This window comes from Electrophorus electricus, chromosome 20 (genome assembly GCF_013358815.1).
Source record: "Electrophorus electricus isolate fEleEle1 chromosome 20, fEleEle1.pri, whole genome shotgun sequence".
NCBI classification, from domain to species: Eukaryota; Metazoa; Chordata; class Actinopteri; order Gymnotiformes; family Gymnotidae; genus Electrophorus; species Electrophorus electricus.
In genome coordinates, this window is record NC_049554.1 from 12545838 (window position 1) to 12562585 (window position 16748).

General features: G+C 41.8%; 2 protein-coding genes across 5 annotated transcripts; one reads left to right on the forward strand and one right to left on the reverse strand.

Moving 5' to 3' along the window:
• The first annotated feature begins 8255 nt into the window (after positions 1-8255).
• ppcs (phosphopantothenoylcysteine synthetase) lies at positions 8256-10630 on the forward strand. Of its 2 annotated transcripts, none has more exons than XM_027028951.2 (4): positions 8256-8410; positions 8837-9380; positions 9466-9569; positions 9664-10630. In XM_027028951.2, exons 2-4 carry the CDS (start codon positions 8846-8848, stop codon positions 9985-9987), a joined length of 963 nt encoding a protein of 320 aa, XP_026884752.2. In that variant the 5' UTR covers positions 8256-8410; positions 8837-8845; the 3' UTR covers positions 9988-10630. The 2 variants fall into 2 exon arrangements, with proteins under 2 accessions (XP_026884752.2, XP_026884753.2); XM_027028952.2 differs by having other exon boundaries at positions 8880-9380.
• utp3 (UTP3 small subunit processome component) lies at positions 10391-14923 on the reverse strand. Of its 3 annotated transcripts, XM_027028950.2 has the most exons (16): positions 14524-14916; positions 14096-14186; positions 13868-13924; positions 13718-13774; positions 13466-13586; positions 13215-13283; positions 12968-13089; positions 12717-12869; positions 12502-12573; positions 12322-12362; positions 12134-12230; positions 11899-12024; positions 11676-11791; positions 11513-11585; positions 10968-11075; positions 10391-10720 (listed from the first exon to the last, which is right to left on the reverse strand). In XM_027028950.2, exons 1-16 carry the CDS (start codon positions 14538-14540, stop codon positions 10631-10633), a joined length of 1410 nt encoding a protein of 469 aa, XP_026884751.2. In that variant the 5' UTR covers positions 14541-14916; the 3' UTR covers positions 10391-10630. The 3 variants fall into 3 exon arrangements, with proteins under 3 accessions (XP_026884751.2, XP_035376459.1, XP_035376458.1); XM_035520566.1 differs by lacking the exon at positions 10391-10720 and having other exon boundaries at positions 10982-11585; positions 11899-11970; positions 14524-14923; XM_035520565.1 differs by lacking the exon at positions 10391-10720 and having other exon boundaries at positions 10982-11585; positions 14524-14921.
• Positions 14924-16748: the final 1825 nt, after the last annotated feature.

Genomic DNA, 16748 nt, shown 5'->3' on the forward strand with positions numbered 1-16748 from the left:
ACACAACATACATATACATACACACACACACACAACATACATATACATACACACACACACACAACATACATATACATACACACACACACACAACATACATATACATACACACACACACACAACATACATATACATACACACACACACACAACATACATATACATACACACACACACACAACATACATATACATACACACACACACACAACATACATATACATACACACACACACACAACATACATATACATACACACACACACACAACATACATATACATACACACACACACACAACATACATATACATACACACACACACACAACATACATATACATACACACACACACACAACATACATATACATACACACACACACACAACATACATATACATACACACACAACATACATATACATACACACACAACATACATATACATACACACACACAACATACATATACATACACACACACAACATACATATACATACACACACACACACAACATACATATACATACACACACACACACAACATACATATACATACACACACACACACAACATACATATACATACACACACACACACAACATACATATACATACACACACACACACACAACATACACACACACACACACACACAACATACATATACATACACACACACACAACATACATATACATACACACACACACACAACATACATATACATACACACACACACACAACATACATATACATACACACACACACACAACATACATATACATACACACACACACACAACATACATATACATACACACACACACACAACATACATATACATACACACACACACACAACATACATATACATACACACACACACACAACATACATATACATACACACACACACACAACATACATATACATACACACACACACACAACATACATATACATACACACACACACACACAACATACATATACATACACACACACACACATATACATACACACACACACACATATACATACACACACACACACAACATACATATACATACACACACACACACAACATACATATACATACACACACACACACAACATACATATACATACACACACACACACAACATACATATACATACACACACACACACAACATACATATACATACACACACACACACAACATACATATACATACACACACACACAACATACATATACATACACACACACACACACAACATACATATACATACACACACACACACACAACATACATATACATACACACACACACACAACATACATATACATACACACACACACACACAACATACATATACATACACACACACACACAACATACATACACACACACACACACAACATACATATACATACACACACACACACACAACATACATATACATACACACACACACACATATACATACACACACACACACACACACACAACATACATATACATACACACACACACACACACACACACACACACACACAACATACATATACATACACACACACACACACAACATACATATACATACACACACACTACACACACACACTACACATACATACATACACACACACGCATACATACACACACACTACACATACACAATACACATACATACATACACATACACAATACACACATACACAATACACACTACACATACATACACACTACACATACATACACACTACACATACATACACATACATACACACTACACATACATACACACTACACATACATACACACACACTACACATACACAATACACATACATACATACACATACACAATACACACACACAATACACACTACACATACATACACATACATACACACTACACATACATACACACTACACATACATACACACTACACATACATACACATACATACACACACTACACATACACAATACACATACATACATACACATACACAATACACACACACAATACACACTACACATACATACACATACATACACACTACACATACATACACACTACACATACATACACACTACACATACATACACACTACACATACATACACACTACACATACATACACACTACACATACATACACATACATACACACACACACACACATACACACACACATACATACACACACTACACATACATACACACATACACACTACACATACATACACACATACATACACTACACATACATACATACACATACACACACACACTACACAATACACATACATACACACTACACATACATACACACTACACATACATACACACACACTACACATACACAATACACATACATACATACACATACACAATACACACACACAATACACACTACACATACATACACATACATACACACTACACATACATACACACTACACATACATACACACTACACATACATACACACTACACATACATACACACACACTACACATACACAATACACACACACAATACACACACACAATACACACTACACATACATACACATACATACACACACACATACATACACACTACACATACATACACACTACACATACATACACACTACACATACATACACACTACACATACATACACATACATACACACATACACACACACATACACACACACATACATACACACATACATACACACACATACACACATACATACACACACTACACATACATACACACATACACACTACACATACATACACACACACACACACACACTACACATACATACACTACACATACATACATACACATACACACACACACTACACATACACAATACACATACATACATACACATACACAATACACATACATACACATACATACACAATACACATACATACATACACATACACAATACACATACACAATACACATACATACATACACACTACACATACATACACATACACACTACACATACATACACATACACTACACATACATACACATACATACATACATACACACTACACAATACACATACATACACACACATCTCATATTTTCTTACATGTGATAAATCATATGTGGTCACACAGTTTAGAGCCATTTTGGTAGAGCACACACAGATAATGCATGGACATATGCAAGTTGCTGTTAACTTATAATATGCATCAGATTATCACTCAAAATACCCACAATTACCATTCCTGTGAATATTGTGCAGCCCCAGCAATTAGTTAATCACAAAAAGGTGCAATTAACACATTTGATACTGAAACACACCTAATGCAAAATCAAGCTCTAGAAAACCATAAAGACGTAAAAGCGATGTCTAATCACATATTTCCACAGAGTGCTTAGTGAGCAACCTGATGAACCACAGGTATTAGCAAAGAATATAGGTCTATGGTGACCACATATTGAAAATCTGTTAACCCAAATCACTAATTCTTCAAAAACAGGTGTCGCGCGTCAATACCAATGTCCAGTACAATGCAAAATAACGTGCTGGATGATGCAGGAATATCACTGCACTATTTCAACACATCGCTAAAGCAAACTGTAGCAGCCTGACTAGGAATGTCCGAGAAACGGTGCGTTCACCTAGCATGGAGCCCATTAACCAACAGGGGTCTGATAACTCCATCTCACGGACAGCCATTTGAATAATCACTTCAACAAGGGGAAATATTAAAAAGCCCCTCAGTGAGACAGGGCTGGGCAAAGGGCCACTGCTGAATCCGAAATAAGCAATTATTATGCGAAAGGTGTAGGGCTGTCTCTTACTCTTCCATGTAAGTCTGCAAAATCTGTGCACACCTCGCATTTAATTCAGCGTCATTATGGGGCATTCAATATTGCAGAAAGAAATCCATCTGCCTGTCATCAATAAAAAGTTAAACAAAACATCCAACAACCTACCTGTTAAAACCATGCAAAAAGAGAAGAAAATGCCACATGCTATATAAATATAACACACATTTGCGCTTAAAAGAGTTATCTTTGTAAGGTAATCAACTTGGGAGGGGGGGGGAGACACACCAAAGGGGTGCACTTTGTACTAAAATCTCAGCAACTATTTTACACTAGGTGACATTTGACAAACCTCAACACATTAGGCAAAAATTAATAGCACACTAAAAACACAATAACGAAGCATCAAAGCAAAAGCCGGAAGAGGATCTAGCTATATGATGCCAGCCCATCTGGTGTCTAGCCTATGGCATCGTTTAGCAAAGATGGAGTAAAGGGGGAGGAATGCAAAATGCCAGCAGTTCCAGGTAAGTTTAAGCTAAATGGCAGGATGCCCACTGTGAACCCTTTGGGCATGTGGGATAGCAGACCATATACAAAATTGCCACAAAGCCCAACATCCTGACATGGGAATGATTACCGTCATCACGCAAGAGAAGCCTTGTAGAACCCATTTTGTACCATTTAACAAAAAATATATAGCTGTAAGGTGAGACACAGGGAAGATGCTCAAAAGACCAGTTCTGCCAACTGCAGGTGTTACGAGTTAAAATCGTATTAAATAGCCTTTCAAATGCCAAATGGTAAACATAAATGGGGGGGGGGGTATCAATAATTCACTATAATCACAGGATTGGAATAAATGTCCATGATTTTTTGCAGGATTTCTGTGATGTCTGCTGTGAGTTTGTACATTTGTGAGTTTAGCTCAGTGTTCAATATTGAGACATTATTTAAACAAGTAATTAAAATGGCCAACATACCGAAAGTATGTCCTATGTCAAAATAGTCTTTCAGTCTAAAACTAGGTCTATTTGTAAAGTTTGAAATGTAAAACTCAACACTCATTTCCTAATGCACAGAGATCCCAATAGAAAAAGACAGCAGTTGGAAGATTGGAACTACAAGGCATGCTCTGACAAGTAAATGATTGAACTATCATTTTCTGTATTCTGAGAGTCTACAACCCAAAGACAAACAGGTCTGGTGCTAACTTGAATCTTTTACAGACACTGTTGCATTAATACTCACTGGGGAGCCTGAGCTTACGGGCAGCTAAGATACTCTGAATACAGTCTGTGATCATGATGACCATTAAAACATCAAATTCGTAAAGATAAAGATAGCTGATAAGTCGAACGTACAACATCTTGCAACCAGTGAAACTGGCAGAATATTCTGTAAATAAGAGGAAATCCCATCACCGTCCAGAAAAATAAAACTGGCAGACGGCGAGCAGTCGCGGGGAACAAAAGTATTTTAGCAGACGCAGTAAATAATGCAGCAGAAAACAGTGACGCGTAGTACAACACGGAGGGCTCAATGTTGGACAAAAACCCATGTGTTTATGGTGCAGATACCGGTCGGCAATCGAACAATTCCAAAGTGGGCAGAAAAAGGGCCGATCAATGCATTCAACAGATGCATCAGCGCACATATTCAGAAAACTACCGGTTTAAGCAACTTAAGAGCGAAATCAGATCATTTTGCTAACCCTAGCTACGACAGCGGCATTTCTGCCTGTCAAATCCGAAGAAACTCAAAGACAAAACCCCGCTGGCCACGACTTACCAGTCTACCTCCAAAGTTGCTCATCATCCTCCAAACCAGCAAGCAGGTACTTTAGCTATAACAGCTACTCCAGTGCGGTACGTTACCACTTTTTGATATATCTTAGCACAAGACCCGAGCTTGACTATGCTTTAGATGTTCTTGACTTTTTGGTGGCCGACGGTATTAGCCAGGCGTGCGCTGTCCGGCTGATGCACGGATCTAGTTAGTAAACGCCATCCGCGGAGTCGTGCAGTCGCTTCCTGACAGAACACAGCTCAGGGTTATTTCTGAACTAAACGCCAACATGGCCTTAACAACCTCACACCCTCCACGTTCAGCGGCACCAAGTCGCACTGGCTGTGTTGGGGGGCGTCACGTCCGTCCGCTTTAGACGAGAAAGTTATTAGAGCAGCGCGACGTGGCCGGGCGAAGCTCGGGGCAAGCGCCTCGCGCGGACCTCGCGAGCGTTAGCCGCCAACGGCTAAGCTCGGGAGCCGAGCCTCGACGGCTTAGTTGACGGCTGCTAGCTGGCTAGTCCCAAGTTCTGCCCGAGTGTCGGGGATCTTTCGTGGTGCCCTGCCCGACGTCGGCAAATGCCCTCCTGCCGTGTACCGGGTCCATCCCCGCAGCTTCACTCTCAACACGCCTCACCGTGAGAGTCGTCCGTTTCGCGGGCCCGACTTCCAACTTCGACCCCGCGATAGCGTTATCTTAGCCTAGCTAACGTTAGCTTATCTTTAGCTTAGCTTAGCTTAGCTTATCTTATCTTAGCTTTAGCTCGCGACGTTCACCGCTCCACACTTACCCGCGGATTTCAGAGGCGAGTGCCCTGTTGAACGAAGCGGTCCGGTTTAGTCAATGTTAACCGTCCCCCTCCCCTTCCTCGTCGATAAAAAGCTCCCCTCGCGTCCTCGCCCTTGTTCTCCGAGCGTGTCGTGGGTCAGAGACCCGCTGTCCGTTAGCCGGTTTGTCCGTGGCGTCCCCTCTACCTCTCCGCCTCTCGCGTCGCTCCTACTCGTCTTTCTCTGGACAGCTTACATCCGGGCACTTTTTGGGGTTTTGCTCCGCTCTGAAACATCCGGAACTACTTTTAGGCTTCGGCCGCAGCACGACTGACAGTACCACGCAACCTTTTAATGTAGACAGGCGAAGTAAATAGTTCTGTAGCGTTGGACATACAGTATGCAGAACATACCCTGGAATAAGAATACAGTTGCAAAGTCATTTGTACTTTGCGAGCATTGCACATACGACAGAATACAAGTTTTAGTTGCCTTTTTTACTTATAGTTATACTGTTGATTATGTAAAATAGCAATTCACTTGATCGAACGTTTGCTGTCCACCGCCTTACTTGAATTAAAATCCTTGCTGATATATTGCGTGTATTTCCCATATTACTAGCATCGCTAACGGATTTTCGACGTATTAATTGATTTTACTTATCAATTTTAGTATATTTCAATATAGAAATATACATGCAACGTAATGTGACACTTTTTAAATTTTGTGACACTTATAATAGTTCAAAGAAATGTGAGCTCGTGGCGTACATGATCAAAAACACTGGACATATTTGTAAGTTACTATTTTCTGGAACAATAGTGCCCCCTGTAATTATGAAGGCAAACGACTTCGCTTTTGCAGCGAAGTCAAACCCCCCACTGGCCGCAGTGTCACTAAAAACGCAAGCAGGTTTATCCGTCTACATCAAGTACATCCCAAAAGCTGCTCAACCCAACCACCAAATGTACCTGATCAGGTAGGTAACCATCCAGGTACATCTGTTAACGTATGTAAAATTCTTTTTTTTTTTTATATATATATGCCAAGTTCATATCTTAATTAGAAAAATATACAGTGAATGTGGGTTTTTACATATTTTGAACAACTATATATATATATATATATATATATATATATATAGAGAGAGAGAGAGAGAGAGAGAGAGAGAGAGAGAGAGAGAGATCTGTATTCGTCCAGAAAAACCTGACACAGAAATGATAAACCTCTCTATTTGCACTACACTGGTTTATTTCATTCTGAGCTTTGACTGACATGACGAACTGCACCACGCGGTGCTGATTGGTTGTAGTCCGGTGCTTCTCATTTGCATAAAGTTAAGACCTTTCTGCGCTCCCTTCACAACTCCACCGTGTACAACCGCAACCTCTTTACAAAGAAACAGAGAAACAGAGTGAGAATCACGCATCCTCGTTGCAATCGATAAATGTAACGTGAAGATGCAATATTCCACCGCGTATCGCGGTGTATATAGATCATATATACGGCCTATGGTTTGTGTATTAAGACAACTCTTGTTGCTTCGAAAGTATGTTTTATCCTTTATTTTGTAAAAAATGCTACGAAAATGCGCTAGTAGAAATTATTTTCGACGTCTCATTACCCTCCATTTCAACGAAATGCCCGAAATGTTTATACAAACCTTTTTGTCTGGGCCACAAAAGTTTTACATATAGATGAACTTAGACCATGTAACTTAAGAGGATTTTTTATTTTATTTTTCTCTTGTAATATCATCCAGTTTTTTAACTCGAAAAGGATTTTACCACCACTAAAGCTATAAATGTTTACGGAGTTTGACCTTAATTTCACAAAAGAAATCATTTGGCAAATTATGATTTTTCTGAATTCGTCTAGGGCTTTTAACTTTTAAACTTTTATTTTGAACGTATGCGGCAGCCCCTCAAATCAACGAATCAGAACCGTGGAGATCACGCATGCGTGGTCAATGAGAAGGCTATGTTCCTGGTCAGCCTTTGAACTAAAGTATATCGTAACCGTCTCCATCGTTAAAACCTCTTGTCAGTTTGTTGTGCCGATCTGATAACCCGACGTTGCACAAAGTAAGGTCTTCAAAGATGTTTTCTACGTGTTGCGCATTACTGCGAACATGTCTATTACACGTATGCTAACTGGCTAGCTAACTAGGTTAGAGTTAACTGTACAGGTTTGTTTTATAGGTCCGACCCTAGAGTTGAAAGGCTCTATTTGTGTTGAAATAAAAAACTAAGAGCAAGTTTCCTTTTAGTAGATATTGTCTATTCTGATATAGCCTTAACCCAGTCGTTGGAGGGTATTGTCTGCGTTGCTATTGTTGCAACCCTTGGTCTTTTGATGGCATGTCCACTACACCTCTAGATAGGTATTTTATTACCCTGTTAGAATAATTTTATTACTCTGTTAGAATTTCTGTCTTGTGTTAAGATTAGTGTGAATGAAAACACTGAATGAAGGTATTATCCATGCCGATGCCAAGTGTGTTGATTCAGGTGTATACTATGGCACATTCGGATCCTCTGGCATCTGCTGCAGTGGAGGGGCGCCTATGTGAGGAGTTCGCCATGCCCTCTCACGTCGAGGAGGTCAAGAAACTGATGGCGGCATTTGCCGGACAGCACGGGGCCGCCGGTCGCAGGGTCGTGCTGATCACTTCGGGGGGCACCAAGGTCCCACTCGAGTCCAGAACGGTGCGCTTCCTGGACAACTTCAGCAGTGGGCGGCGAGGGGCCTCCTCAGCGGAGCATTTCCTCGACGCTGGGTACGCCGTCATCTTCCTGCACAGACACCGCTCTCTCTATCCATATACGCGCCGCTACGCTGGCGTCAACCTGCTGGACAGTCTGAGCTTCGAGCAAGGTGGGGAGGGTGCCGAGCGGGTGCTTGTGGATCAGCAGCAGCTGCCGGGCATTGCAGCCGTGCTACGGCGGTACCAGGCCGTGAAAGCCACGGGGTTACTCCTGCCCGTGGAGTTCAGCACCTTGTCGGAATACCTGCACCTACTCAAAGCTTCCGCACAGGCCCTCAGTTCAATAGGTAAGCAGCTCACCACCCACAGCATGCGTCCGTGTTTACTCGGTGCGGGTCTGAGGTGGCATGTGTGGCATTCCATGTTTCTCAGGCTCCCATGCCATGTTTTATTTGGCCGCGGCGGTTTCTGATTTCTACATCCCAGCTTCCGAAATGCCGGAGCACAAAATCCAGTCCTCAAACGGACCTCTGCAGGTACGACACAGAACGGTAATCGCACCTTTAACGCTTTACGCCCGACGCACTCTTCCGATTCTGGCTTTACGGGGCTTGATTTTGTGTTTCACAGATAAGTATGAAGATGGTTCCTAAAATGCTCTCCCCACTGGTGAAGAACTGGGCGCCAAAAGCTTTCGTCATCTCGTTTAAGCTGGAGACGGACTCGTCCATCCTCCTGGAGCGAGCTCGTCGAGCCCTGGCCACCTACAAACACCAGGCCGTCGTGGCCAATGTCCTGGACACCCGCCGCGGCTACGTGGCTGTGGTGACCGAGGACTCGCGGCATGAGCTGGTGCTCACAGATGAGGAGGCTCAGAAGGGGGTGGAAATCGAAGAGAAGATCATCTGCAACCTGGCGGCTGCGCACACGCAGTTCATGAGCCAACACGCATGAGGGAATTGTTTTGCAGTTGTGAGCAAAATGCCAGCTTCTAGATTCAGCCTAATTTACAGTAGAACGATCATAAACCCAGGAAGATGGCAGTGCGGGATAGAGTAAAATACCGAACGTTCCTCAATCCAGCTCCAAAAACATCTCCAAGCGCGTTCTCCACATTGCACTGACTGGCTTTTCCATTTGCTGTCTAGACGTGCAAGGTTATGACAGATTTCTGCTTGTATTGCTTATAAAATAGCAGCCCTTGACTGATCCGCCCAACTAAAATAGTAAAATTGAGCATAATTGGCTTTGTTAAAATCACGCCAGTTATGCCATGTTAGAATTTATAAGAAAGGGAAGAGATGGAAGGCTTTAGGCTTGCACAATTGCTCAAAAAGTGCCACTTGTCAACACTGCATAAAACACATGGTGCTTTTACTGTTAAACCGGGTATGTGGCACACTATTGGTCTACAGGTCACAGAACTTTGTTAAGGTTTGTTTTTATAAATATGGACTTTCTATAAAAAGTATCAAGCATTACATGAAAATCCACATCTGTTCACTAGTACATGGTATTTGAACTTCAGCTCTGTGAATACAACATTCATATCTGCTCCCTCCCCCCCCAGTAAAACTGGTCCCTATATCTAGATGGATCATTTGAGTTTGATGCTCTTCTTAACTCCAGCACGAATACCAGAAAGCTCTCCACTGTATCTTGCCTCCTCGCGTCGAACCTCCAGAACCTGAAACAGAGATAGGGCTTTGAGGCCATTCTTAGTATGAGAAAAGAAGCACTTAACGGCATTTAGCTGATAATTATCTCTTTGGATAAAAGTATGACAAAGCAATTTGAGCCATTGAGGGTTAAGGGACTTACTCAGGGGCCCGGCTGTGGTTGGGCTTAAACTGGTAACATTCTGGTTACTAGTCGAGTACCTTAACCACTGAGCCGTGACTAAAACATATTTTAGGCAGGTGCAGAACCCATACCTGTCCCTTTCTGCGGATCTTGGCCCGCCTGTACTTTTCTCTGTGCTTGACTCTGGGATTACGGTCAATCTTTTTCCTCTTTGGAGTGAGTCCTTTGTTCTTGGCCATCTTTACAAGGAAGAAGATAAGTGTTTAATCGATGTGTGAAAGTAAATAGTCAAACTTACTATTGCTGCTTAAGAAAAGTCAACAGTATGAAGCAAAAGGAATCTGATGTTCTGGCCCAGGATGTGGACATGAGTGTTTTTAATTAAAAAGGGAGGCTAATCAATTTGACGGTCTATTTGTTAATTTGAGTTTTCCTTTAGAGTTTAAACATACAAACCTATTTCTATTATTAAATGCGGGAACACAAGGCCAAAATATAGCCCATAGTTTACCCTAATACATTTCACAATTAAATTAACAGCCAGAACCTTAGAACACACAGTGACAAATGTCTTACCCCAACCACCACCCATAAAACACTCAAATATTTGAAAGTTCTGTTGTATATAAAAAGGCCTTAAAAGACTTAATCCCTTCTGCAAGCTGCTTCCCTTTACCTGGTAGGTAATGCCTCTTTTAGCATCTCCATCTTCCTCTGCTGCCTCTTCCTCCTCGCCCTCCATCACCGGCCTAGGAGCGAACGCAGCTGCAGTAAGCTCTGCTGCCCATTTCAGGCCACACGTTACGTTCGCTGAGGTGAACAGCAGAAGCTGCGCTCACCTGTCCGGATCATTGGCCTTCCTCTTCAGCCTCAGCATCTCCTCGACGCCCCTGTAGAGCAGCAGTGCTGCTTCCTCGTCCTCGTCCGACCCCTCCGCGTCTCCCGTCTCGGATTCCTACAGCCAGACACGGATGAGTACTCGAGACTCGGGATTCACAAAGGACTGCGTCGTCTTGGATACGTGAAACGTTGGTGTTGTATGGGAAAATGTCACATTCATACCTGGCTCTTGTTGAGCGATTCACTGCTGGTTAACCTCTTCACCGCTTGCTCTCGCTGGTCACTAGAGAGCAGCTGGCACAGTTGAGGAGCAAGTTTGGCATCAACAGCTCCTAGTTCGTTTATTAACTATGGAAACAAATACTCATCTAAAATACTAATATATAAATTCATAATGACTAACTGGCACAGAAATTGTATCTAGTATATTTGATTTTAATAAAAGAACAGCACTTACATTTCTGAAGGTCACCAGTCTCTCAATCACTGGATGGTTGTGTGCTGGAATGCGTTTGGCTTTTAAAACCAAGTAAAAACTTATGTTTGTGCAGTAGCTGGTGAAAAAAATGAGAGAGTAAATTTAGTCTTTGCAAAGCTTTCAATTAATTGATGTAAATATATGCAAAGACCCAACGGGACACTTACTTCAGGTAAAGCTGCTGCTTCATGGCAAGGTAATTCGCCCCCTGGTGGAGGTAAAAGGCTCTTTATAGACGACGCAACCATAAAGCAGAAATAAAAAAGGAAACTTTAAAGCCAGCAAGGAGAAATTAAATTTGTTGGATGAATACGACCCACCAATTTTGGCTAAAAAGATGGCCTCACCTTTCCTGGTGGAATCTGGCCATCTTTTACCATCTGTACAAGCGGCTGAATCTCGTCTCTCAGTTCTGTCAGCTAAACACCGCAAAGAACGAGGAAACAGGACAACAACTTTCAGAAACTTGCACAGGGCTTCATGAAGAAGATGTGCTTCAGGAAAATAGAACGAAGGACCTCTTCAGGAATATTGCAAACTTGGCCAGAACCCTGCAACATGCCTTAGCCTTGAAGTCTTTAATGAGTTCCAGCAGTTCTGGGGACTCTTTCTTCAGCAGGCTAAGTTTCTGTTTCTGGGACATCGTCTTCAAGTCCTTCACAATCCTCTGCTCCTCTCCTTCGGTCTTCTCAGTTTCAGTCTCCACGGCAAACTCCTGAAGGGCCACAGAGATAAAATGGTACAACTGACAGAAACATCCACAGTTATGCACAGGCAGTTGGTTAAAGCAGCTGAGATTCTTCAGAAATGTACCTGGAGCAAGTTTAGATCGTAATCTTCCTCACTCAGGCTGCCGACCAAACGTGTCTGAATGTTCTTGGCTTCCTCCTCTTCTTCCTCGTCCTCTGCCTCAACATACTCCAGAGACTTACCCTCTATACACAGATACAAAGGTAACACTGCAACAATTTCTGCATCATAACACTACAACAAAATTAAACTGATTAAAATGTGTATTGTGTGCAGGTATATAATATTTATGTTTGTGCGGGATGCATACTTCGAGACGTATAATCAGAATCGTAAAACATTCTCTTCTTGCTCCCCCAGGCCATGTCATTTGGAAGATCTAATAAAAACAGGCAAGGATTTCTTTTAATGGAAAAAACTGAAATGTAAAAGAACACACAATTGTTTAAATAATTTTTTTTTTTAAGAATTACAACAATAACGGAAAGAGAATAGATCGATTTTCTGCCAGTAACCCACAAAGTAAAAATCTCAAAGGATTAAAATGATTTACTAAATTACCATCATCTCCTTTTCCTTCGAGGTCACTCTCCATATCGGTCTCCTCGTGTTCATCACTGCCATGCCTGTCTTCCTCGTCCTCATCATCAGAATCTTCAAGTGTCAGGGGCATTATCTCTTCCTGAACGGGCCACAAAAGATTACTGAACACGGCTCAGTATGGCTATGGACCTCCTCAAATATGAGTAATTACCTAAGGAGATAACCTTATTGATCGGTTGGAGGTTATAGACATTTTCTTCATCTACTCACCTCACTGTCTTGGTCCATGTCTTCACTCTCCATGTTAACTCCATGAGACAAGAGAGCCTAGAAAAGGATGTTTTCAGTACAGTACAGGTCCAAACTGGGACAATAGTCAGCTCTGAAAGAGCATCTTACTCCTCAACACACACAACTCACCGAGATTTTTTTGCTGTGAAATTCATCTATTTCATCCTCCACATACTTTGTTGAATTCTGATGACAGGAATAAAAACATTAGAAAATGCGATAGCTACATTAGATCACAATATTCCACAATAACAAACTAAATTACAATTGTAGCCAACATATTAACATATAACGTAACTAGTCAACATAATTCACGCCACAACCTGCAGAGGAAAAGGGAGTTTGCACACCCATTACCTTGTCCGGAACGTCTTCATCCTTAAAGCAGGCGGGATCATCACTGTCGTGGGTTTCTGTCTTTGGCCTTGGCCTTGGCCTTCGCACAGCCCTGCTCGGTAACAAGGATTTTTTTTTTAAAAAAAAACAGGCTTAATAAAGACCGCAATCGTAATGAGGCATTCACAAAAACAGAGCCCGAGTACGTCGGGGGTGTAAAGGGCGAAGGCATTTTCCTCACGTTACGTTGGAGCTGAGTGTGTTGTTGGACTGCAGTAGGAATGGTTCAGAAAAAAAGGCTGATCTGAGTGGAGTCTATTTTTTATCTGATCGTTTATCGACGGATTAAACAAAAGTCACATCTAAATCGGTTACTATCATTTCAATTTCAATCATTACTAAATTAGCTGGCCAGATAGGCAGCCGCTTGGCTCGTTAACGTTACATACCTCCTTGCTCGAACCATGCTGTTCTCAGGTCCTTGGAACAAAAAATGACTCGGGTGAGTTAAATGTGTGGATTTGCAACAATAGCACTACACTCTGAATAAAACAATGAAAGGCTTGACAAGATCAGAACTACAGCCGGGGTTTAAAAAAATAACGCACACGAGTCTACCGACACGCGTTTACACGAAATCAACGGATTATTTCCGGTCACACGTCAAAATAAAAGTCGAACCCAACTAAACATGGACGTTTAAAACCTCTGGCTGCATAATGTACTTAGTATACTGTGAGTTACAAATAAATCGTTATAAATATTAATGCATATTCACTAAATAGCATAAATTTGAAGTCTGAAAGGTAAACGGATTTTTGCCAGTGCTGCGTTAGAAAATACCTACTTTAATAATACCGGTCAAAAATGATTTTGCTCCTCGCTAAAATACTTGTTTTTGTATGTTTACGCTGAATCTAAATGTGTTTTCCAAAATTATCACCCATAGTTTTTTTCAGTATACTCCCGTTATTATACATAGTATGAAATAGTAGCAAAAAAGTGGAGTACATTTTAGAAGTAAATTAGTTAGCAAGTAATTGTAATTAGCAAGTCACTTAAAATCATACGTGACATTTTATTAAAACAAACAAACAAACAAACAAACAAACAAAAAACCCTTTAAAGTCAACGTAAACAGTACCAAGGTTCCCGTGTATGGCCTTTTTAAAGGAGCCACACGTCTGACGTCAAAGGGCGGGCCCCCCCCCCCCCCCCCAGCGCCGAGACACGCCCACCGCGCCGCGCGTTCACGTGCGCGCGCCCGCCGTTCGCCTCACGCGCAGGAATGCTTCTCCATCCACTGGAAGAAACCCGACGTGGAGGAGGAGGAGGTCCAAAACGTCACGACGGTTGTTAGTGAAAAAACAAACCAAAAAAAAAAAAAAACCAAACAAACAAACAAAAACCAGATCTGTTAAGGCAGATATTTTCGGTAAGGACATGCAGAGTACAGCAATTCACGGAATATTGTTCAGCGTAGTCGGGACACCTGACTGAATCAGAAAATGTCCGTTGTTGAAAGGGCAGACTGGTAGCCGTTAGCCACCTAGCTTAGGCGTTAGCTCAACAAATCCGCTCCCAGATAGATGTTTGATGTCCGAACGTCATATGCGTGTTACTTGCTCTGTGGGGAACGTTTTCGCTCCTGTGAACCTGTCTTTTGGCGTGTTTTAAGATGGATAACTGGCCGCTGGTGTTCGCTGTTGTTGGCGAGACTGTACGCCATTTTGTCGTCCGGGTCGGCAGCCGCGGTCTGAATGGCTGCTCGCTCCGCCCGGACGGCTCAGTTTAATCGGAGCTCTCTTTATTTGCCAAGCTGCTGTTGGTTTCATTTGTTGTGTGTGTTTTGTTTTGGTTTTTTTTCCACAGCTGTTTGTGTTACATTGCTGTGCTTGCATGGTTCTGGACGGTTCGGCCAGTCCAAATGCTTCCCGCAGATTAAATGTATTCGCCTTTTCGTCGTGGTCTCCTTTGACCCCCGTCGACTCTGTGCTGTGGTTATATGCGATGTTACTCGTCTTAGTGTCTTAATTCCGTCTGGTTTTGATTGTGTGGCTTTGTTGCAGCTCATGGTTTGGTCTTTAGGTTTACATATTTTGATGCAGTTGTTTGGATTGATCTATTCATATTTTGTGATTGAATAAATGCAAGCTTCGTAAAGATGACAAAATCTGTGAGCCGTGTAGTGTCAGACGGATTCAGAAGATTTAATTTTGGAATATTGCCTTTCGTACAAGCGGTTATTTTTAGTTTTGAGATATAATTATATTGAGGAGTAGATTGGTTTAGGCTTTCTGTTGCTGGAAGTTGGTTCTTGACTTGGAAGTTTTATGAGGGTTCTGAGAAAGTAGAAACTTCACTTGTAAACCCTGTTGGTCTACCAATGCTTGCCCCTCTTTCAACTGGGCCATCTGTAGTTGAGAGATGTTATTCATTGCTCACGTCTTTGTTGGTGCAGATGTTTTGTATTTTGCGTTTGTAGCGTTTTGACGTTCCAGGCTTGAAATATGCTATTTTTCTCCATGGAGGGTTATATGTACATCAACTGGAATTGCATACATAAAGATTTAATAGTGCACTATAACTGCCGAATGTGAAATTTGAAAAGAATCATGTATTGCCACTTTTTGAGCAGCCTGGATTAGTGGTTGTATTTGAATAAAGTTTAGCT

What these genes read in the sequence shown, in the direction of transcription:
- ppcs (XM_027028951.2), top strand. Translation starts at nt 8,846, where the DNA reads ATGGCACATTCGGATCCTCTGGCATCTGCTGCAGTGGAGGGGCGCCTA. An exon ending in ACAGGCCCTCAGTTCAATAG is followed by an intron (nt 9,381 to 9,465) that starts GTAAGCAGCTCA and finishes CATGTTTCTCAG; the next exon opens with GCTCCCATGCCATGTTTTAT. An exon ending in CCTCAAACGGACCTCTGCAG is followed by an intron (nt 9,570 to 9,663) that starts GTACGACACAGA and finishes TGTGTTTCACAG; the next exon opens with ATAAGTATGAAGATGGTTCC.
- utp3 (XM_035520565.1), bottom strand. An exon ending in TTCACAGCAAAAAAATCTCG is followed by an intron (nt 13,775 to 13,867) that starts GTGAGTTGTGTG and finishes ATCCTTTTCTAG; the next exon opens with GCTCTCTTGTCTCATGGAGT. An exon ending in ACATGGACCAAGACAGTGAG is followed by an intron (nt 13,587 to 13,717) that starts GTGAGTAGATGA and finishes TGGCCCGTTCAG; the next exon opens with GAAGAGATAATGCCCCTGAC.